This window comes from Phasianus colchicus, chromosome 24 (genome assembly GCF_987193195.1).
Source record: "Phasianus colchicus chromosome 24, bPhaCol1.hap1.1, whole genome shotgun sequence".
Taxonomy (NCBI): Eukaryota; Metazoa; Chordata; class Aves; order Galliformes; family Phasianidae; genus Phasianus; species Phasianus colchicus.
Genome location: NC_143459.1, coordinates 2,396,145 through 2,417,923, shown reverse-complemented (window position 1 = coordinate 2,417,923; position 21,779 = coordinate 2,396,145). Strand labels below are relative to the sequence as shown.

Sequence of the window (21,779 nt, the reverse complement as noted above, 5' to 3'; positions counted from 1 at the left end):
TTAATACATTATTCAAAACTAACATAGGAAGGCAAAATATTTGCATCACTTTAAATAAAATGCAGTGAGTATGAAAGTTACAGGCTTCTGTTCGTAACTCAAAGTCAGCAAAATTACTTCTGCTGCATCTTTGACCACACTGTTGATCCCTCTGGCCTTTGCAGCAAATTTACTTGAGCTGTCCCTAGCTGTTTCCTTATGTGCTGTTTGTGTGGGAACCTTAAGCACAGCACTGAGATCCTCCATGAGAGACACTGGAGAAGAAGCAAAAGAACGATTATTAGAATCAAACTAAGGGAGGATTATGTTTGGACATCTTTTGAATGCCTTTGCTCTCCCGCAGCAAGAGAAGGAAAATAGATTGTGCACAAATAAGCAAAAAAGTAAGTGGGATAAAAATTCTGGTATTTCAAATCAAACAAAATTAAGAAGCTGTGAAGCTAACACAAAGGCCTCTTACATCATCTCTTACATCATGATCTGCTGTGAGTAAGAGATAGCTCTGTGTTCTCCATCCAGTCAGCAGTTAACTGGCATCCTGAATATTTAGGTGTGATGAATGAACCCTTCAGAATCACAGCTTTGCAGACTGAGGATATAGGAGTTGTGGGAAATCCAAGGGTCGAAGCAAAATACTTGTCTGCTTCCAGTGCTACTTTCTTTCATTATCATGAATTTGCTTAGAACTTTAAAGAAAAGGCTTTCCTGGGTGGTGGTGCAGACTGAATGTAAGTTCACAAATCCAGGACATTCCTTAAGGAAACTGGGAGTTCACAGTGTGCCAGATGAGAGTGACATGGCGTTTAGAGGTGGCTGTTAACATCAACAGCAGAAATGAAAATCCTCAGGTATAGCTTGAGTTCAGGTGCCCTGACTGATTTCATTGACACCTTCTAAATGAGTAAATTGTCATCAGGAAAGGATGCCGTGCATCACAGTGTGTAGTATAATTGCTTCCTGAAGTAAGGACATGAATAAAGGCACTTTACCTCTGTTGGATTGAGTTGTATGCTGACCCAGTGCCAATGCTGCTCTCTGTCACTGTCACTACATCTTGTATCAGCAAGTAAATCAAAAGACAAAGCAACCAATTCTAGAAGACGGACAGAGTGGACTTGGTACTCCCCTGTAACTGTCACATCTTTCATATAAATCTATTTTTGAGGAAACTGGAGGCAGAGGAAGGGCCCTGTGTTTTCTGGCCTTCTGTGAGCAGAACCTACCTGCTGTGTAGGCATTGGGAAGTTGCATCTCAATCCTTTTGGGGGATTTCCTACATGTTCAGAAGGAAATAACATGAAGTCAGATTTTGCTCTTGCTGACATTTCTCTTTGACAAACATCACCTAGTATAAAAATCAACACAGATAATGCTGTCTGAAAGGAGTATCCTATAGTAACTGATCCTTTCCTCTAATAGGAATATCCTACGTACACAATCCTTGGCCAGAGTCAGTACCAGACGTGTTACCCAAGTTCTGGCTTTGGAGTCATAACACCAGCAGACAGCAACGCGGAGAGTTCTGCATTGGCAACAGCTACGTATCCATCTGACAAACCAAACGCCATGGTGCCTACACGGACAGTGCAGAGACATTCCTCTGGTAATGGTTGCATCTTTAACAGGGTGGCTGTAAGATACCTGTTACAAACAATGCAGTATACATACGTGAAGAAAACTTGATTCCAGAATGTAAATGCAGCACCTTTGTGTTCTGACCTGGACAGGATGCTTGCTTTCCATTGTCACGCTTGCCTCATTTGTGTGCAGTCTGTATGGTGGGATGGCCAGACTTGTATAGTGGAAGTCTGACACTGCTGTGATTCAGGAGACACAAACCATGTGCTCAGAGTGCTGTAGAGAGAAGGGCTTCCAGGGGTGACTGGCAGAAGGGCTGACAGCAGCTCCATGGGTATGTTGCCTCCTGTCATGTGTCAGGGCTCAGTGTCTAGATATGCTCTGTCAGTGGATGCCAGAAAGACAGCTGCTGCCAAGAAATGCTCCCTTCCAATGTAACTGCTCATGCCATGGAACTCAAGGAGTTTTACCAGACTTAGATATTGTGTGGGTTTCACTCTTTGCTTTCTGTTTCTACAAACACAGTTACATCCTGTGCACTCCCTGATGATGTGTTCCTTTGCACACTGTGAGCATGCCTTGCTTAATTCTCTCTCCTTTCTAGTGGTAGGTCCTGTGACTATTCAGAGATGCCTTCTCCATCCTCCCAGAGTCCATCAGTAGTACCTGATCTCTCCCAACTCCTCACATTCATTCAGGCAGATGGAAATCAAGGATAGTTGACTGCCAGTGAGCAAAGCATACACATCAGTGGTCTTGAACTTGCCGATGTTTAAAACTGCTCTTTTGTTTACCTTATGGAACGCTCTAGACAGATGGTGGCAAACAGCACACTGTGATGTTGGAAATCAAGAGGCATTGTTCTTCATGTGTTTTGCCTCTTTCAAGAAGTATTTGTCCTCTATGTGGGGTGAACGACAGGAGATCTACCCTCCTGAATTTATTTTTATTTGATTGTGAGTGCTGTGAGCAACTGACCTGTTATTTCAAGGCACTGGCCAGGGAGTGGTCATTAACATTCTCAGTGACATTTTCTAAGTTCAGGAGGACTCTTGAATTGACAATTCTACATGAATTTTCATAGGAGTTGCTCAATTTTCATGAATTATTTCATGCTTGAGACCCAGACTGATTTCAAACTCTTTCAGATGGTCTTGGCTCCATGGTCAGAAACTGGTCTGGGTAATCTGTCTGGTAACTCTGGATGAAGACATGGATGACCCTGTGCCTTTCTGCATCCCTGATAGAGTTCTGGTCCTATTTCTGAACTAGTCAGACACCTGGGATAGTAAATCTTCTGAGTGAACTGTTAGTAAAGGATTCAGAGGGTACCTCCCATTGTGATCATAGTACTCTGCACATTAAAACACTTGTTTGTTTATTTTAGAGTCCTTTCCCTGTGGCAGGAGTTCTTACCAGTTGCAGAACAGGCTCTGTAGTTCATTCATATTTCAGTAATGGCCGTGCTGCTTGGCCAAGTCTTTTTCTCCAGCACCAACTACATTCCTGTGATAGATGGATCTGTGGGGGTATGGCAGTGTAGCTGTAGTGTAAGCATATTTGATTTATAGTTAGCATACTGTGGATTTGTGTGTGATGAACACACTGCAGATAACTGTACACGGGCTATTGTTTAATTGTTGTTCAAAAGCTGTATTATGGTGGAACAGGAGTGAGCAGTGTCAGCAGAGGTGAGAACAGCATGTCTCATATGGGATTGCTCAACACAGAAAAGGCATTTGACAAACCTGGAAAATCTGGGATGGACAGACATTACTCAATACTTTCCTTTGTGGTTTCATTCCAGACTAAGAGTTTCTGATATGGCATCAAGAAGTATTAAAATAAGCTATCGAATAATAAAACAGAGGATGAGTGCTATTTGATTTTTTTTCTGCAGGAGATGCATCCACAAGTCCCTCATTGTCAAGAGCAACAGCAAGTAAAGAGTTAGATGAACAGGCGAGAAAAAATATCCCTGGGAAGAACAGAGGGAAAAGGAAAGCAGACACCTCTTCTTCACAAGACAGTGAACTGGAGGTAAGTGGGAATGTTTTCTACAGGCAGAGCTGTAGACTGGTGTGGTGGAGAATTTTCTTCTCTCTTTCTTTCCTTCTGTATCCTTGGAAATGAAAGGGGATAATCTAGGAAATCCTTATAACTCTTGTTATTGGAGAATTGCCCTAGACTAATTTTTCAGTGGCTCTTAACAAGTTTCACTTCATCATGTCTTGGAATCATAGTGGTTTCAATGGAGCAGACATCTGGGTGTTTCTCATACAGTCTCCTGCTTGGAGCAAGGCTGTCCCCATCACTAGAACAGGGTGACTGGCATTGTTCAGCCGAGCGTTGAGAATCTCTTAGGTTGGAGATCATGCATCTGCCTAATAATGTGTCCTGCCACACCCACCTGCAGAAGAATTTCTTTCTCCAGCCAGAATCTCCCATGCTGCAATTTGTCCCCTTCTTTTTTTTTCCCATTGTAATTTCCCATCCAGCACTACAGAGGAGAATTTGTCTCCATCATCTTGGCATCCCCTTTCACATAGTTGTGGGCTGTTAGCAAGTTATTCTTGGTTTGTCTTTAAACCATCACAACTCCCTCAGCACTCCTCTAAGCTGGTGACTGTGTTAGCAGCCCTTTGCTGGCTGCTCAGCTGGACAGGGGATGCCATGCTCAATGCCAAGCAGAGTGGAATTACCTTCCCTCCATCAGCTTGCAGTTCATCTTATCTACAGGTAGAGTGTGCTGCAAGTCATATTGCACTTGGTGACCATAGTTCCATCCAGCACTTTGCATCTTGGACATTTGTGAGGGGTTGTTCTACCACGTATGAAGAATCTGCAGTTAGTGACCTTCTTGTAGTTTCTCTTGGCTTAACTTCTCAGGTTTATTAGAGCCCATCTGCACTGAAACTGTTTGTCATGACAGCCAGTCCTTATTATTTATCTTAACAAAGGTGTCTGATAAACACCAAGGTCATTTACCTGGTGCTCTCTGCATCACAGGCAGTAAATTTCTTTAAAGCACTAGCAGTGCTTTAAAGTTCATTATCAGTTTGGGTTGTTTTTTTGTTTTTTTGCCTTTTGTAACTATAGAAGCAAGAGAAACTTACAGAAAAGTTTGATCAGGAGTCTTACCCTCTGTGTTTGGTTGCACTGTTTTGGTGTATAAACTCCATCATACTAAACTGAAAAGGTTTAATAACTCGTTTAGCCTGTGAGATGAATAATGTTGTTCGTATCTTCAACTAACCACAAAATGAACCCTAAAGCTTGCTTTATTGTAGGATTGTACTTATGATATCTCAGCTCTAACTTGCTTTTATTTTCTACACAGCGAGTGTTTCTCTGGGACCTGGATGAGACCATCATAATTTTTCATTCACTTCTCACAGGGTCTTATGCTCAAAAATATGGCAAGGTAATACTATCTCTTATGTAGAAGAAAAATAATCTCTTATGCAGAAGTAAATGTCAATTTCTGTAAAATTAATAGAAAAATGATATTTTCTTTTAAGTGCATAATGTGATACTTCTGACTTGTTGCCAATCTATGGGAGGGGGGGAAAGAATTGACATTATTTCCTTTTGTTTTGTCAGGATCCAACTCTGGTAATTGGCTCAGGTCTCTCAATGGAGGAGATGATTTTTGAAGTAGCTGATACTCACCTGTTTTTCAATGACTTGGAGGTACATAGCAAATGTTTTTGTGACACAAAACACTACAGAGTTTGTGAGGGCAGATGTGCTTCACATCAAGTCAGTACTGAAATGTAATAATCTGACAAAACTGAACTGGTTCTAAGCATGGCCAAATTAAAAGGGTATTCTTTTTGTCTGAGACAGGGGCATCCTGAACACTTTTGTGTCGTGAGGTTTGCTAGCTCTCATGGGTTTCTACTTGTGCCTAAAGCATCAGGAGTGGTGCCTGCTTGTATTACAGTTTCATTCTGAACCAGGAAGCATTTTGCTTTCACTGTTCCTGCTTTGAAATGGAGATGTTGAGAAAAAAGTGACCCATATGCCAGTATTTGGGGCTTTGTCTAACCCAAAGACAGAATACAACTTGCAGTCTCAGCCAGCATACCAATAGGTCACATTGGTTGTGTAACAGCTATGAAGGGTGTGCTTCCATGCAGATAGGTGGCTGTCCACACTGATGTCTTCCCCTCAATTCCCACAGTCTTTTTCTGCTGCTCTCCCATTCCTCTTCTTCTCAAGGGACTTCTGTTCTGCTTCCATTCTCTTTGCACATCAGTCTTTACCAAATAAAATACATCTCTCTGTTCTGCACCACTTTCACAAAAGTTGAATGTAAATCTTTGCTTTAATCATGGCTGTATCCTATGCTATGATGTATTATTAGATAGTGGTGAAGAGAGTACTGTGAGCTATATGGGGAGGTGTGAAATTATACTGTAGTCTGGAATTGAGTGGTTAGAAATAGATTTCCAGACTGGCAGTGAACTTCCAGTACAACTTGTTTAGAGAACATTGAGGTTTCTTTCACAAAATGTTGTGAAAATTCCTTTTTTTGGACATTTCTGGTCCATCAAATCCCAGTCTTGACAAGGGCCTGTAGGCAGTGTGAAGTGAAACAAAGCTAATGGGAGTACTGGAGGGCAAAGCTAATGGAAGCTATATCTGGAATCATGGAGGCAGTATGGCTTGGTTTTTTGGTGCTGGCAAATGTGAGGGGATTGTTGTATCTCTCTCTCTTTTTCAGTCTGCAAATTTTGGTATCTTTCTGGATTACAACAGCAGCTTTTAATTTTTTTTTTTCTGTCTCAAACAGGAGTGTGACCAGGTACACATAGAAGATGTGGCATCTGATGATAATGGCCAGGATTTAAGGTGGTGTACTGAGGAATGCATGAAATGTAGTCTGATGGAGTCTGGTTTATTTTGTGGGGCTTCAGAAAGGGACCAAACTGCGATGGGGTTAAGGAATGGAGGCCAGCATTGTGCAGGAGCTGAAATTTGGCAAATGGTGTTTATTTGCTGGGTGGTTTTCTGTGGTTGTTTTTCCTCTTTGTTGTTTTTTTGGGGGAGTATAGGGAGGGCAGGTTAAGACCTACAAAAGGTTAAGACTTTTGGAATTACAATGTGAATTATATTGTCTGACTTGAATATTACCTATGTTTCCAGTCATGTGAAATGAGTGGAACTAGCACTCCAAACTTGATGATTTTGGCCTTTGACTCTGCCTACATTTTGCACCCCTGTGTGAGCTGACCATATACACACTCAGGCAGAGTGGATCAGTATTCTGTTGCACTACTGAGCAGTACTGACTCGTGGAAAGGTCTGAGAAGTGCCTGTATGTCAGGAAGAAAGAAACTACACTGAGATTTATCACTGTGGAACAAGAAGGTCTAGTGGGAAGAATGTTTATATCAAAGAGAAGAGAGCAAAGAGCAAAGGAAGGTTTTGTATTGGAGCGTGAGCAAGAGGGGTTGCATCAATACTTTTCAGTACAGCAGTTCAGGACTGGCAGCAGGTGTAGCTGGGTGTTGGTGCACACTGCCCAGAGCAGCTGGTCTCTGTCAGAGGTGCAGTGGTGGTTGTGCAGAGTTCTTCATGGTGCTTTTCCAACCCAATCAGAAAGTTTGCAGTGATTTTGATGCTGTGGCACACATAACAAATCAGTTTTTCTTTAACAGCAACTACAATTTCTCTACGGATGGCTTCAGTGGCTCAGGAAGCAATGCCAATCACAGTTCATCAGTTGGTGTCCAAGGTGGAGTGGACTGGATGAGAAAATTGGCCTTCCGTTACCGTAGGGTACGAGAGATCTACGATAAATACAAAACAAACGTTGGAGGTGAGTGCTGCCATGCACCAGGATGTGGGACACCAGCAGAGTTTGTGACACCAGACTTGGTCTTTCTTGGTAGCAGTTCCATACAGTAGCTTTTGCTTTCCTAAATGTTTGAATATGAAAAGTAACCATTCAGGAATCAGGTCTCTATGGAATCTAAGAGGATGTATCTTTCAAAACTGAGCAGCATTGCAGTACAGTCTCCAAGTTACCATGTAGTAGATAGAGGTCAGTCAATCCTATATCTAATGGAAAGGTCTGGCTCAGTGTCCCTTTGCTACTTTTGAATGAAAGGCTGCCTATTTCTGCACAGAATGGGCCTAAATGACTTATATATCACTCCACTTAGGAGGCCTTTTCACATGTCTTCATAAAATCATTTATTATGCCATTGTCAACAAGTTATGTGTTCATGCTTTTGGCTGTTGTGCTTACAATCTGACATGACGTCTCTAAGTCTGTTCACAAAATCACTTAAAAAATTTCTATTTGTGCTTCCCTTCCAATGCCAAAGCAGTAATAAAGATGCAAACCACAGCTATATTTCATAGCAAATGTCAGTAAAGTTGTTTAGTTTGAATCTTGGCACTGACGTTCTGAGAAATGGAGTGCTGCTGGAGCTGAACCAAGTGGTGGGTTTCAGGTTTGGGTACCCTTAACCTATGTAAAAGAAACTTGATACAACATTTTCTTGGACATTCTGAAAAATGGGTGATCAAAACTGTTACTTTCAGCCATGAAGGTATAAGCCTGCACTCCAGTGCTCCACAATTACCTTATTTCTGGTAGGGAGCAGACTTTGTGCATATTTTATACATGGGAATCCCAGATGTGGAGTTTTTTCATGTATGTAAAGGTACATGGTGACATCACACAACACCTACTTTTGTGTTTTGAGAAATGCATTTTATTGCATGTGTCCTGAGAGCTGCCCAGGGCTCCGTTGTGTCACTGGAAGCTGATTTTCCCTGTTGTCTTGTTATAGTCTCAACTTTCAAATGACTTCAGTATGATATTGGCTATGGCAGAACAGGCAGGTGTTAATTGAGCTGTGGCTCTGTCTCTTAAACTTAACAACTCAGGTGAGAGAACTCGTGTTGCTTTCCAGGCCTTCTCAGCCCACAGAAGAGGGAAGCTCTGCAGCGACTAAGAACTGATATAGAAGTGTTAACAGATTCTTGGCTGGAAACTGCATTAAAGTCCCTGCTACTCATACAGTCCAGGTATGGAAAGTGGAAACGTGTCTGTTACTTTCTCAGAAGTTCTTCTCACTTAGTCCAGTTACAGTAATGCCAACATGTAATTGTACTGCTGCTTGTCACAGAAACTTCACTGCTGAGCACCCTTTGAGACCTTCCTATGACAACATCTTTTGTTAGGAAGGTCCTTTGAGTGAGACTGTGCTCAGAGAATCGCATTCCTGCAGAAGAATATCTGTTTAAAATAGATAAGCAAACAAAATCAAAATCTGAGCCTCAGAGAGGCTGGGCAGCAAAGTTTATGGCACCTTTGGAAAGCTGAGCAAGCTGCCCAGGGTGGCCTTCAGCACTACTGGCTGCTGTTTTTAAAAGTGCTTTCTTTGTTGTTTTTTCTTTCAGAAAAAACTGTGTGAACATCCTGATCACAACCACCCAACTGGTGCCAGCTCTTGCCAAAGTTCTCCTGTATGGATTGGGCGAGGTGTTTCCCATTGAAAATATTTATAGTGCAACAAAAATAGGTAAGCAGCTGTGCTGGATACCTGGCACTCAGGTGTTTTTTGTGGATTAGCTGGGATTTTAACACAGGAAGCACAATTTCTGCAGCTGAGCAGCACTTGTGACTGAGGAGATGCTGATGATTGCTAATAGTGATGGCTTCAGGTCTTGGAAACAAAACTGGGCATTCTCCCCATCCCAGGAAGACAAAAATGTATTTCTATTTTGGGACAACAGGGCTTGTTCAGCATGTTTCTGCCTAAAGCTCATTACAGTGGGATTGTGTTTTGGCAGGCAAAGAGAGCTGTTTTGAGAGGATTGTGTCACGATTTGGAAAGAAAGTCACCTATGTGGTAATTGGAGATGGGCGTGATGAAGAGGTTGCAGCTAAGCAGGTGGGTTTCTGTGGATGTGGGGCAGTAGATAAGAAGGAACTACCAGTTGGATTGATTTCACGGGCTATTCACTTGAAATTAAAGGTGGTGAAGTGCACAGATTGCTGTGCACTCTCAGGCTTCACACTGTGCCACGTGTCAGAGCTGTTGTCCACATGGATTCCCTTGCAGTCCTGGAAAGGCTTTGCTCTGTGAAGCAGCGCCTTGCAGCCCAGCGTGGAGGTTTCCATTGTGACTGTGTGAAGCAGCTGACAGTCAGTGCCTGTCACAGAGAGGTGTGCAGATAAGATAACCTTCAGATACTGCTGTGCTCTGTGGCTGAGATCCTTTCTGAACGTGCTGCCCTCTGTCAGTGCTGTCACAAATGCTATATTGCCCAGCTCTGCAGGTGTACCTTGACTGCTTCCACCCAGCTGTAAAATCACCCCAATAAAACTGACCTTATCTTCTCGTTACAGCACAACATGCCTTTCTGGAGGATCACAAACCATGCAGACCTTGTGTCCCTTCACCAAGCCCTTGAGTTAGACTTCCTGTAAGGAGCCGGAGCAAAGGCGTGACTGTGGCTCCTGCAATCTCTCCATCACAGGGGAGGCAAAGATCTCATACAACTGGGGACTCAATTTTCAGCTTGATGAAGAAAATATACCTAATGCAAATTGTACAGTAGACTTCAGGTCACTTCCTCAGGAGCACAGACCTGGCCAAGTCCAAAGGTGTCCTATGAGAAGCACTAGTCTCAGCAGAGCTAGAGCTTGACTGGCGAAGAGACTTATGGAATCCAGCTGAATTCTTCTGGCAGGTAGTCTCCAGAGGGAGGGGGTAACACAGCTGAGAAGGCTCTTACTGATACTTCTGCTTTTCTATTCAGCTTAGTTATAGAACCCAAGTAAACATAAAACCTTATTTTTATAGAAAAAAACTGATGGCAGAGCTGAACCTCCCTTGTTTTGCAAAGCCAAAAAGAGATGTTGTTTGGTTTTTTTTTTTTTTTTTTCCATGGGAAATATTAATGAAAATGTCAAAAATACCTCTGCTGCTGTGAAAATGTGTCCTCTCTCCTTCTCTGGGTGTTCAAAAGCAGTTAATTTATTATGATATCCTTACATTATTTCTACAACATGGGATTTTTCCCATTCTAGGATAAGTGGTTCCTAGTAGAGGGAGGTGTTGCTGTTGGTTGCTCCCATTGGCTTCTAGGCAGTGTATGTACCATGCATATGGCTGAGCCCTGTTAATGAGCAGGGGATCACTGGATTCCAGCTGTCCATGACCCAGACCATAGGTCCCACAGATTTTTCCTGGATAGGAAAATGAAACTGCCCATGAACCTTCGAGACAGTGCAACACTATTGAAGAGAGTGCTGAGATCTGAACAGAGTCCTCATTTGGACTGGAAGTAATTTGAGAGAGAACTAAATTCTCACGAATGTTACAAAGAAGGATATGGTAATTGATCTTTGCCTCTGCTTTTCTGACTCCATTTGTGAGAATATGTTCCCTTTGGTAGAAGCAGATTCAATTTTCTTGTATTCTTTGCATTAGCCTAACTACATAGTTAGCAACAAAATAAAGTCCTTGACAGGAGGTACTGAATTCTGTAACACACTGTGACTTGCCAGCCTGGAGCACACTGGCCTTGGAAGTGATGGATACACTGATTTTTTTTATTTTATTCTTTTGCTACCATCTCAGAAAATGTCTGGAGTCAGTGAGCTGCAGTACTGCTAGCCAGAAGGGCAACTGGAGGCCAGGGGCTGCTTTGTGCCAGGTCAGGCTGTGGGCAGTGGTGTCTGCCACCCACCTGTGCCCCCTGATGGCACCAAACCAGCAGATACCTGAGATTTCTGTACAGAGGATGGATGTCTGCTTTGCTGCTGAGCCAAACACTGCAGCTGCACCTAAACCCTTCCAGACTGTGTTTTCAGCCCAGCATCACCCAGCTGTGTCCCGTGGGGACCAGTCTCAAAGGTGCAGAGTGTGACTTAGGAAGGATGCGGACTGCTCAGAGTGCACCCACAAGAGCAGGTGATGTTTGCTGCGTTCCTTTCATGGCATTAATTACTGAGGAATCATTTCCATCAGTGCTGGGGGAGTGCTGGGGTGGTTCAGCACATGTGTGGATTTGTCCTATGAGGGACTGCTGTGAAGTGTGTCCCTGTGCTCTGCTCACCACTGCTAGGGCTGCTGAAGGTACGAGGCTTGGATCCTGGTCTCTGTTTCAGCTCTGGTTTTGGCTGTAAAGATAAATAGAAATCAGAGGAGTTTGCCTTTCTCTGAGATGGCCCAGAAGCCAGAGCCTTCTGCTTATCCGTCAGCTCAGCGCCAGATGCCAGCCAAGTGCTTTGATCACAGGCAGACATTCCAGGGCTGTGTTATCTCCCCAGGAAGCCTCTGCCTCAGGAGTGCAGAGCAGGAGGGTGGAGATGGTGCAGGGCAATAGTTTGCTGCTGGAGCCATAGAATGGCTGGGGCTGAAGGCACCTCAGAGCCCCCAACCCCTGCTGTGGGCTGGTTGCCACTCCTCCATCAGCTGCCCAGGGCCTTATCCTGCCTGACCCTGAGCACCTCCCATCCTTGGCAGGACTGCTGGCTGTCAGGCACACCTCTGTGCTTTACTCCCAGCACAGCATGTGGCCACTGCCTCCTGCAGCCCCGGGGGTCCAGGGCTGGCAAGCTGTTCTCTTGGCACAGAGCACACTGCAGCCAGCAGGCCCTGCTTTGGTTGTTTACTTTAAAATGTTTTAAGGGAATTTTAAGACGGCAAGAGAATTTTAGCTGAGTGCAGAGCTATTGCAGCCAGTGGCATTTCATACTGATATTTATACGATGTCTCCTTGAATGTATGTAAAGTACTTTTATAACAGGAGGTCGGTGGTACATTTCTGTGTTTGTTTAATAAAGGCTGACCCGGCGATTTTATTTTTTTCCTCTGCTGGCTGCTCTTAAGTGTTTTCCTGTCTCACACAGCAGAGGCAGCGCCTTTACCCGAGCATTGATTTGCTTCTGTGTCCCTTTGCTGTTCCCAACCCGGCTGTAAGCTGAACTGCTGACAAATGCCAAATGGAAGCGGCCTCCTTCCGGCTGCCCACCAGGATCCCACACCACTGACTGCACAGCCCCTGGGGCTGCCCTTGTCCTGGGGAGGCTCACGGAGCCCCTTCTGTGCTCACATGGGAACCCCAGGGCTGCCTGCGGTGCAGCCGCTTCTGTGTGTGTTCTGTGTAATGGGAACTGTCCTATGAACTGGAAAAAAAAAAATAAAGTCTTTTATTTTCTATAGTCACCGTTTCTGCCTGTTGTCCACCAGCCCTGTGGTCCCTCCCCAGCCTCCACCGTGGCTGTGCTGGCTCGGGGCAGTGCTCTCTGCACTGTTATTGCCTGGGCTCTGAGCCTGCTGTGGTGGCCGGGGACAAGGCACCTTTTGGGTACTGAGGCACACAGCACCTTTTTATATTTCCTTTTTTTTCTTCCCTTTTGCATACATCCCTCCTTCCAGCACAACTGCATGCTGCAGTGCTGCTGTTCCTTTGCACTGTGCTCACCCTGTGCTGGTGACCCTGGAGATGTGCAGTCTGGGCAGTCCTCCACCACCCCCCTGCTGTGCTGTGGCAGTGGGTGGTGCTGCAGCAAAATGTGGCAGGAGCTCCAGTGCCAGCACTGGGTGCCCATGCCACAGCTGCTGCCCCTTCAGCCCCAGAGCAGCTGATGTGCAGCATTATGGGCTCAGACCTGCTCACAGCCGTGAGGGATCCCCACTGATGAAGTCCCCTTGCAGTGCCTGGGCTGCTGATGGTGCTCAGGAGGTGCTGCCTCCATGCCAGGACCCCTACAGTCCCACCCCTCCCTGCCCCAGCTGGGCCACATGTCAGCACTGTGCAGCCTTCAGCCTTAACAGTCAAACAACAGAGAAGTCTGACTACAAACAGACATCCGACAGCCACTGCCAAGCAGGAAGTGACCTTGGAGTGACCAAGAAGGAATGACCTTGGCAGTGGGCACCAGAAGATGCACGGACAACCAGGTGCTTTTTTGTTTGTTTGTTTTTTTGTTTTTCTGGAAAAGATGAATAATAAATAACAAGAATCAACAGTGCCACAGTGCCATGCAGGGCCCAGCACCAAGCTCCGAGCCTTCCTGCCTGCGTCCCTGCTGTGGCAATGAACTGCCAAAACTGCAGCCTGGGGCACACATAGAAAGAACCAAACAACTCAAACCACTTGGATAAGGCACAATTCCATCCCAGGGAGTGTAGAACAGTCTCAGACAGCAGCTGCCCCATTCAGCAGGTGTGGCTCTGCCAGCACAGACAGCGGGAAGTGGCTCCGTGCGAGGCACCGCAGCCGGGAGTTCACCAGGTCCGGCTCTGAAACACCACGGAGCTCACAAGGCTCTGAAATACTGCGGAACTCCACGGCCCCATCAGCCCTTCCATCAGCATCCACCTCGTCACCGCCGCTCCGTGGCCGTGCTCGCACGTTGGGGTGCAGCCACCTGTAGTAGGTGATGCGCAGCAGCAGCCCCAGGAGGTAGCAGGGCAGCGCAGCGCACAGCGCCGGGATGAGGAATGGGTGCTGCTCCTCGGGGGGAGAGCCAGGGCCCCAGAGCCAGGCCAGGGTCAGCAGCGTGCTGTCCACCAGGATGAAGCTGTGATAGATGATGCTGCGGTGCAGGGTCCTCCCCGGGGCCACGTTGAACCAGCTGAAGTAGAGGATGACGGCCACGATGGCACGGTAGAGCTGCTCGGGGCCCGGAGACTCCATGAAATCGGTGCCCTGCAGGCGGACCCAGAGAAACATCGCCAGCCACACCAGTGGGAAGTGCACGGCCACACCATAGGGCCACTGCAGGGCAAAGAGGGCGAGCGCCAGGACGCGGGGGCAGAGGAGGAAGAGGTTCCATAGGAAGTAGATGACGGAGGAGCCCCAGCCCATCTCGTACTTGTCCTGCAGGAATGAGCGCAGGGACTGGTGGTAGTCCAGCAGGGACCAGGTCACACACAAGAACGCCGTGCAGATTCCCATTCCTGCAAACAGAGCAGCAGCCATGGAGAATGCAGACCAAGTTGGTGCTGGTCCTGCTCCAAACACCCCCCAGCACCTCTGAAAGGAGCCCCCTACCAGCAAAGCAGCGGCTTTGGAGGCTCTGAACATCACCACCTCCATTTCTCCTTCCCTCACTTCCTATTTCCTGCCCTTCCTGAGCAGGAGCTGATGCCTCTCCCAGGGGAGCCCACACTTTGTCCAAGGACAGAACTTCCCCCCACTGCTTCAGTTCCCACCAAGCCCAGCATAGCCCATAGGGGCCCATGGGGCTGGGACAGCACAACACCAAGGGGGCGGCTGTGGGAGGGTACAGCAGCACAGCAGAGCAGCGCAGCAGAGCCCCGACCTCCCAACCCGATCCCCATCCCCGGCCCCGCACCCTGGGAAGGCTCAGCCTTGTTGCTGCGCAGGACGGTGTAGAGGAGCAGCGCGAGCTGCGGGGCGTTCTCCAGGAAGGTCTCGAAGAGGCGCAACATGCTGATGTCGTGGGTCAGGAACGCCATGTAATTCCTCTCCTCCTCCGTCGCCTCCGCCCGGCACAGCCTCCAGCCCAGCCGCAGCGCTCGGATGCACCTGGCCGAAGCACGGCGCGCTCAGCGGCGAACGCGACGCTCCGGGACCGCCGCTCCGCTCCGCCGCAGCCCGGGATGCGCCGGAAGAGCGGAGCCGCAGCCCGAGGGAGGAACGCCGCGGTCGGGGGAGCCGTACCTGTATAAGAAGCCGAGCTGCAGGAGGTGCAGAGCGGCGAGAAGGCGGCGGGGCAGCTCGGGGCGCAGCGCCGGCGGATCGGAGCGGAACCACAGCCAGCTGCAGGCCTGCCGGGCGGCGCAGCCCGCGGCCCACAGCCCCAAACCCAGCGCCGCGCAGCCCGGCCGCCCCGCGTGCGCGTATCCCACCGCCACCCACACGTCCGCCCCCACGTCCCACACCGCCGCCGCCGCGCCCCCCGCCGCCAGCAGCCACTGCCAAGGCCCGAAACGCGCCGGGTCCCGCACCGCCATCCCGGGGCGCGCCGCCCCGCCCGGCCCCGAGCGCCGCCCCGCCCCGCAGCTCCGCTCCTCGCCCCGCCTTTGGGTTCCCCGTTCCCCATTGCAAGAAAAAAGCTCATCCTTAGCACATCCGGCGGTGCTTCCCAGCGCTTTTTATTTTTCCCCGCCCTGATTTTTAAATCATTCCCATAGGCAGTGGCTCATTTCCAGACCCCTTTCCCGTGCAAGCAGTGCTTACCCCGAGCACAGCCGAGGAGCGCAGGCGCTGCTCCTGTGATCGTCCTGAGCTGTGCCACGGGCAAATGCCACCAACCCCTGCAAAGCTGCAGCCATGCAGAAGGCTGTGCGACCCCTGTCCGTGCTTCCCCTCTGACACAACACATTGTTCCATTACTGATTCTCCGGAGCTGCCTCCACACAATTGCTTATGGACAGCACAGGGATTTCTGCGCTGTCTCATCCACTCGTCCCCAAGGGCCCAACAGTGTCACTTTTCTTTGGTTCATGTGTGGCTTTTGCAGGAGCAGACAGAAGGCTGGCGAGGCACGGAGGGTTTCTTTGCAGTTTGCAATGCACAGCTGAAGAAAACAAGCAGATGTGAGTTAAAAGAACACCAAAGGTGCTTGGGAGGAAGCCATCTGTGCTCAGCATCTGAAAAAATAACACGAAGCTTCTTACCCTGCTGCCACACTGTGGATGCTGACACGTGAAAGTCAGGGCTCAAACTCAGACTTCCCACACTGTCAGAGGCAGTTCTGACACTGCCTGGCTTTGCTCACACACCAGAGCCAAAGCTGCTGCTGTACAAGGCCACCAAAACAAGACCCTGCAAGGCCAGCTGTTGTGTTGTTTTTTTCAGAAGAGAAGCATACTCGGATTCCTCAGGAACACGTGGCAGCTCATAGCTCTCACATTAAGTATGGGTAAGTTACAACTTACAAGGAGGCCTTCATTTCATTTGTGCAGCTGCCTCAGAAGTTGTAGCAGAAGGAAGATGAACTCCCTGATGTGGATCAGTCTGGTACAAAAAGGCTTTGTAATCATCTCTGATGCATCAAGCTTTTCTAGAAGTGCTGAAATCAACATCACAGAGCTTTTACTACAAAGCACTGATTATTTCTTGGTTTTCAAATAAGTTCCCAATTCCAAAAGCATGCACAACTGCCAATTCATGTGCACTGTGAAGCTGTGCTCTCTTCACTCGTGCTCTCAGTCATTACAGTGTTTGCTGGGGACCAAAGATCCCTAAGAGCAAAGAGAGTAATAAAAGGCAAACACTGACGATGGCAGAAGTAGAGCTGTTGGCTTTAAGGCACTCCTCATATCTGGTAAAATCAATTTCCTTGATGGCACAAACGTGGTCGACTCGGCAGGTCTCCCCACACAGGGTAAGGTCGTATTTGACAGAGTTAAACTCGTAATATTGCTGCAGATAGTTTGCATCCTTGGATATCTTTTCCAACACTGTCTGCATGGATTGTGTGGAGCCATCAGGCACCTGAAAGGCGCTCGTCAGCCGGTATTCCTCCTCCCATGCTGGGGCCATCAGATTGGCATGAGTTAAGTTCAGGTAGTAAGTCACCACATCCTGCAGGGTGAGAGAAATGGAACCAAAGTCAAATCAAGAAAGGATCGACCCTTCAGTGGAATGTTTGTTTAGAATATGGGATTTGTACCAAATAATGCATCTCCCTGCCCAGGAAGGAGTGCAGCTTTCTTTCTATCAAGATGTAAACCCGTGGACAGATGACTCAGGTGAGAGCCTCCACAAAGCAGCAGCATTTAATTAAATCATTCAGCAATTAAAGGGAATCCAAACAAATTTCTAGAGAGTTCAGATTTTTTAGATGGGGTTCAACAAGTTCATCAGGCCCCAAAAGGAAGTCCTGCGATCCACACTGCCTGCATGTTGAAGTGTCAAAGTGTCAAACAAAGCCTACCCTGCACTGGAACTCATCCCAGCAGGAGGGCTGCACCTGCTGCACATGGTCACCTTGCCTTCACTCACTGATGCTCTTACTACATCCCCGTGCTAACTATGAGACTGTCAGAGGTCACTCCCTGTAAATCCTCTTGGGTCCCATAGTTCTGCCTGTGTAAACCACATGGAGGAATAAAATACTCCTCTAGAACTGCAGTGCAAAGCATGAGGGGATCCCCTACCTGCACCTGAAGGGTGTCTGCATCGTAATCAATCACTCTGATCCCAGGGTTGTTGGCTCCATTGTTCACTCCAGGTAATGTTGTTTTCCAGGGGGTCACTCCAGGGGCCAAGAACATGACGTTGATTGGGGAACCTTAACAAAAAGGCAAATCCAACCATGAATGGCAGAATTCAGCTTCAGTGAGCATCTCATAAACACATCACTCTGCAAGCAGCCAGCTCTAATTCCAACAGTACACATATAAAAATTATCACATTGACCAGCACAAAGGATTGAACATTGGGCTCCTACAGTGAAAAACAGATTTTCTAAAGCGACAGAAGACCCCTGTGGTGAGTGTGTGTGCAAGGGAGCCATGCTTGAAGGACACCCAGAGTACTACACACAACCCCAATGCAAAGATTTGTAATCATTCCCTTTTGCCTCAGCTCGTGTCCAAAGCTTACCAGCACAGAGCAGGACCAGCAGCATGGCTGAAAAAGATGAAATGTGAGGGGAAACTGGAAGGAGGCTACAGGCTGGGCTCAGGGATCACTGCCACTGCTGTGTTTTATTGACCGAAGTATTTTACAAGCTATTTTAGAAAGCAAGATAAAAATAAGCCTCTTCTGGCTTTCTCAGCAGCATCCAGCTAGCAGTCACTGAAAATTCTCATTGACAGTGATGTTCTGATGGTTGGCAGAGATACCATGCAAATATGAGGGCAGCCAGAACTGCTACCTGAATCACTGTAAAACATGCGAAAGCTGTCTGTGTGATGGTGTCCAAAAAACTGGGCAGCAATCACTCTGTGGTGCTTCTGCACAATTTTCAAGTATCGTTCATTGAAATCCCTCCGGAACCACGGCTTGCCTCGTTTCTTCTCAAAGAAGCCAGGAGGGATGTGACCCACAATATAGACCTGCAAGAATGAGGAGCTGCACTGAATGCATTGCCCATACTTTCTGTAAAGCACTGGCTGGCAGTGACAGCACAGAGGGGAGATGAGGAGCAAGAAGAGCTTCCAAACTGGAAGCAAGCCCTCTACAAAGTTGTTTAGTTTTTTTTAAATTTTAATTTAATACCATTTCTTCTGCTTTAGAGGCATTGGTCAGTGTTTCCTCCAGCCACTGGAACTGCCCTCCAGGATCTTCCTCACCAGCAGTCTGGTTGTTCTGGTCATAGTACAGATTGGTGTTGAGAACAATCATTCGCCCCCTGGTATCTGGGCTGGGCAGCTTCTCACTGTAGAAAGCTCCTGCAAAAGGCAAGCAGCACGGAAAGAGCTGGAGGTGTGGTGCAGCTGAGTGCTGGAACTCAGGATCCCTGTGTTCCTAGCTCTCTCCTTGGCAAATGCCATAGCTGAGTCACTGCACAAAGTGCCAGCAATGCTCTGAACAGACGAGGTTAGGGAATTGGTGTGACCCTTCACTGTGTGTCTCCTGTCCTTCTTAGGCATCCCAGGGTGAAGGGAATGCCGACAGGGACAGCGTGCAGGACCAGGAGCTGGGCAGCTGTAGAGAGCCACAGTGCTGGGCCTACAACTGCAGCCTTCCAGCCTTCTTAAAAGATCGTGGGTTTTTTTTCCACTGAAGCTTACCACCCTGCATTCTCTACAGGGACACTTACTTGTAACTTGAAGAAAGCGGGAGAGACCAAAGCATAAGGAAATTTCTTTTCTCACACGCAGGAAAACACAATAAATTAGCATTAATTGGACCTTTCCTCTATAAATATTGCTGCTCTGAGCATAAAAGCATGGAAAACTATTTGTGGTACTCTCTTAACCTCTCCAGAGTGATGCTAACATGCACCAGCAGCGCCATACCTGCTCTGAACAGAGGAATAGAAGTTTCATTCAACCAGGAACGCCACAGTTCTGCTGTTTGGTTGTAGATCCTGTTCTCCTTCCCTGGAAGCTGATTCTTGGGGTGGAAGTCATGATTACCCATTGCTGCATAGACTTTAGTATCTAAGAACAGAGAAAAGGAAGAAGGGAGAAGTAGTCCATACTTGTTTCAGGTTCCTCATCATTAAAGCTCTCCAATGACTCAAAGAACAGCGTGACTCAACAGCTTGGTGAAGGTGTATCACCCACACTACAGCCACATTGACTGCAGAGACCTCTCACTATGCCATGGGACTTCTCAGGGCAAGACACCACAGAGACACAGCTTTACAGACCAATCAATGAGCCCTCACTGTCTATAACGCTCCTTCCCTCACTGCTGTGATAGATAAAATAGAAAGAAATTTTGCAGGCTTTTCTGCCTAAATGAGTAATTAGAGAAACATTTATTTTCCTCTCTTCTGAGTGCATTAACCAGAAATAACAACAGTGTGTCAGACACCTGAATTCAGACACACCTCACACCACACAGCAGCTAAGAAGAGGACAAATAAGTCATATTATCTGCAGCCTTTCTGGGCCTTTCCCCTTCCCAATTCTATCATTGTTCCATACAGATAAAATCTTCCCTGAAAATCTGTACTTCTCTCCCCTTCTCATTCCCTCAAGTCCTACCTGGAAATACCTGTTTTATCAGAGAGGTCAGGTTTTCAATGATGTGCAGAACCTTTTCTTCTCCAAGCTGCTCATTGGGAACATGAGGAGTATCATCCCTGGAAAAGCAGAAACAGCACAGCTGTTGCTTGTGGCCAGCAGGGCACATGCTCAAAGCAAGGCACAGAACACGTGCCTGAGCCCCCTGTTTTCTTTTTTCCTCATAGAAGATAAAATCAGAGGCTTTGGGGGTAGGAATTGGCACTGTGCTCACTGGCTGAGGCACTGCAGGAGCATCAGGAAACTGCTGCAAGTGAAAAGCTGCTCCATTTTATTCTACTTTGACAAAACTATACATGAGCACAAGAAGCAGGCTTGTCCTATTTCAGCACGTTTAATAGATGCTACAGCTGAATAAGCATCATGCAAAAGAGAACATATTGCAACCTCGGGTCAAAAGTGGATAACAGCAAGGAAGCAGAAGTCATTTGCATTCAAGAGAACAGCAGGATAACTATTCCTTGAAAAGGAACCAAATGAATGACTCAGTAATGCAGCGATCACTGAGATCTGCCCCAAAACCTGGTGTATGGACACTTCTATATTTTTAGCCTGGAATAGCTCCAGGGTCAGTGACAGCACCAGCTCCTCAGGCAGCCCATGCTGCCAGTGCATCAAGACAAGCTTCCAGACAAGCTCTTCCAAAGACCTGTGCTCCAGACCCTCACAGCTCTGTTCCCTTCTCTGCACACTGGAGGGCCTCCACGTCTTTACTGCAGCAAGGGGCCCAGCGCTGAGCACAGCACTGAGGTGCAGCCCCAGCAGTGCCAGCACAGAGGGATGATCACCTCCTGCTCCTGCTGGCTGCATTGCTGCTGACACAGCCAGGATGCCGTGGGGCTCCTTGGCCACCTGGGCACCCTGCTGGTGCTCACATCCAGCCAAGTATCACCAACACCCCCAGCTCCTTCTCCTCCACGTTTCAGCAACAGCGGGTTACCTCCACTGGTGCAGATGTTTATGAGCACAGCGTGCATCCCTTGTTCGTCGCTGGCAGAAACGCGCTCAAAAATAACGCTTTACAGCGGAGAATTTGCTTATTTAATGCAGCGCTGCCGCGCTCTTTAGCTGCGGACGATTCCACGGCAATAAATAGGAGGCATTAGGAGAAACGAACGAACAAGAGAGAGATAAGATGAGAATCGCCAGGTCCTCACCCGGTCCAGAGCACGAAGTCGGGCCGCGGCAGCAGCTGGCGCATGGCGAACACGGCGGAGCTCAGCAAACCCCACGGCGCATCGCACAGGTAGCTGCCCCACGGCCCCGCGCTCGGAGCGGCCTCGGAGCCGCCCGACGGACAGGGCTGCCCGGCCGCCACCGCCGCCTCATAGCCGGGGTCCCAATGCAGGTCCGTGAGGTGCCAGAAGCGCCCCGCCAGGCCCGGCGGACACAGCAGCAAAAGCAGCGCGACCGTCCGCATCCCGGCCTCCCGCATCTCAGCACCTTCACCTGCCCGCCCCGCCCCATCGCGTCAGAGCGGCCGGGCAGCGCCAGCACCCAGCGTGGCGGGGTCGGCATCCCCGCCGCCGGAAGTTGTCGGAACAA

The 21,779-nt window shown here is 47.9% G+C and overlaps 3 protein-coding genes across 11 annotated transcripts in view; 1 reads left to right on the top strand and 2 right to left on the bottom strand.

Annotated features, from left to right (window-relative positions):
- EYA3 (EYA transcriptional coactivator and phosphatase 3) overlaps positions 1–12,413 on the top strand; it is a 43,977-nt gene extending 31,564 nt beyond the window's left edge. For 8 of the 9 annotated variants that reach the window (XM_031595060.2, XM_031595059.2, XM_090124078.1 and 5 more), the window contains 10 exons: positions 1,420–1,603; positions 3,479–3,618; positions 4,919–5,002; positions 5,182–5,271; positions 6,377–6,435; positions 7,245–7,405; positions 8,511–8,625; positions 9,001–9,122; positions 9,394–9,494; positions 9,953–12,413. In XM_031595060.2, the coding sequence (XP_031450920.2) occupies positions 1,420–1,603; positions 3,479–3,618; positions 4,919–5,002; positions 5,182–5,271; positions 6,377–6,435; positions 7,245–7,405; positions 8,511–8,625; positions 9,001–9,122; positions 9,394–9,494; positions 9,953–10,033 (1,137 nt within the window). In that variant the 3' untranslated portion in view covers positions 10,034–12,413. The remainder of the gene's footprint in view (positions 1–1,419; positions 1,604–3,478; positions 3,619–4,918; positions 5,003–5,181; positions 5,272–6,376; positions 6,436–7,244; positions 7,406–8,510; positions 8,626–9,000; positions 9,123–9,393; positions 9,495–9,952) is intronic. The other variant, XM_090124082.1, reaches the window with a different exon arrangement.
- A 326-nt stretch (positions 12,414–12,739) lies between these two features.
- On the bottom strand, positions 12,740–15,566 carry XKR8 (XK related 8). Its single transcript, XM_031595066.2, has 3 exons — positions 15,247–15,566; positions 14,918–15,111; positions 12,740–14,519 (listed from the first exon to the last, which is right to left on the bottom strand). Exons 1-3 carry the CDS (start codon positions 15,537–15,539, stop codon positions 13,756–13,758), a joined length of 1,251 nt encoding a protein of 416 aa, XP_031450926.1. The 5' UTR covers positions 15,540–15,566; the 3' UTR covers positions 12,740–13,755.
- An 83-nt stretch (positions 15,567–15,649) lies between these two features.
- SMPDL3B (sphingomyelin phosphodiesterase acid like 3B) lies at positions 15,650–21,773 on the bottom strand. Its single transcript, XM_090124083.1, has 8 exons — positions 21,392–21,773; positions 20,196–20,293; positions 19,500–19,643; positions 18,757–18,929; positions 18,413–18,593; positions 17,691–17,824; positions 16,206–17,115; positions 15,650–16,105 (listed from the first exon to the last, which is right to left on the bottom strand). Exons 1-7 carry the CDS (start codon positions 21,667–21,669, stop codon positions 16,744–16,746), a joined length of 1,380 nt encoding a protein of 459 aa, XP_089980209.1. The 5' UTR covers positions 21,670–21,773; the 3' UTR covers positions 15,650–16,105; positions 16,206–16,743.
- Between the last annotated feature and the right edge of the window lie 6 nt (positions 21,774–21,779).

Coding starts and splice junctions, on each gene's coding strand:
- XKR8 (XM_031595066.2), bottom strand. CDS start 15,539: ATGGCGGTGCGGGACCCGGCGCGTTTCGGGCCTTGGCAGTGGCTGCTG. Junction 15,112..15,246: donor CAGCTCGGCTTCTTATACAG/GTACGGCTCCCC, acceptor TGCTTCGGCCAG/GTGCATCCGAGCGCTGCGGC. Junction 14,520..14,917: donor CAAGGCTGAGCCTTCCCAGG/GTGCGGGGCCGG, acceptor CTCTGTTTGCAG/GAATGGGAATCTGCACGGCG.
- SMPDL3B (XM_090124083.1), bottom strand. CDS start 21,669: ATGCGGGAGGCCGGGATGCGGACGGTCGCGCTGCTTTTGCTGCTGTGT. Junction 19,644..20,195: donor GATAAAACAGGTATTTCCAG/GTAGGACTTGAG, acceptor CTCTGTTCTTAG/ATACTAAAGTCTATGCAGCA. Junction 18,594..18,756: donor CCTCTAAAGCAGAAGAAATG/GTATTAAATTAA, acceptor TCATTCTTGCAG/GTCTATATTGTGGGTCACAT.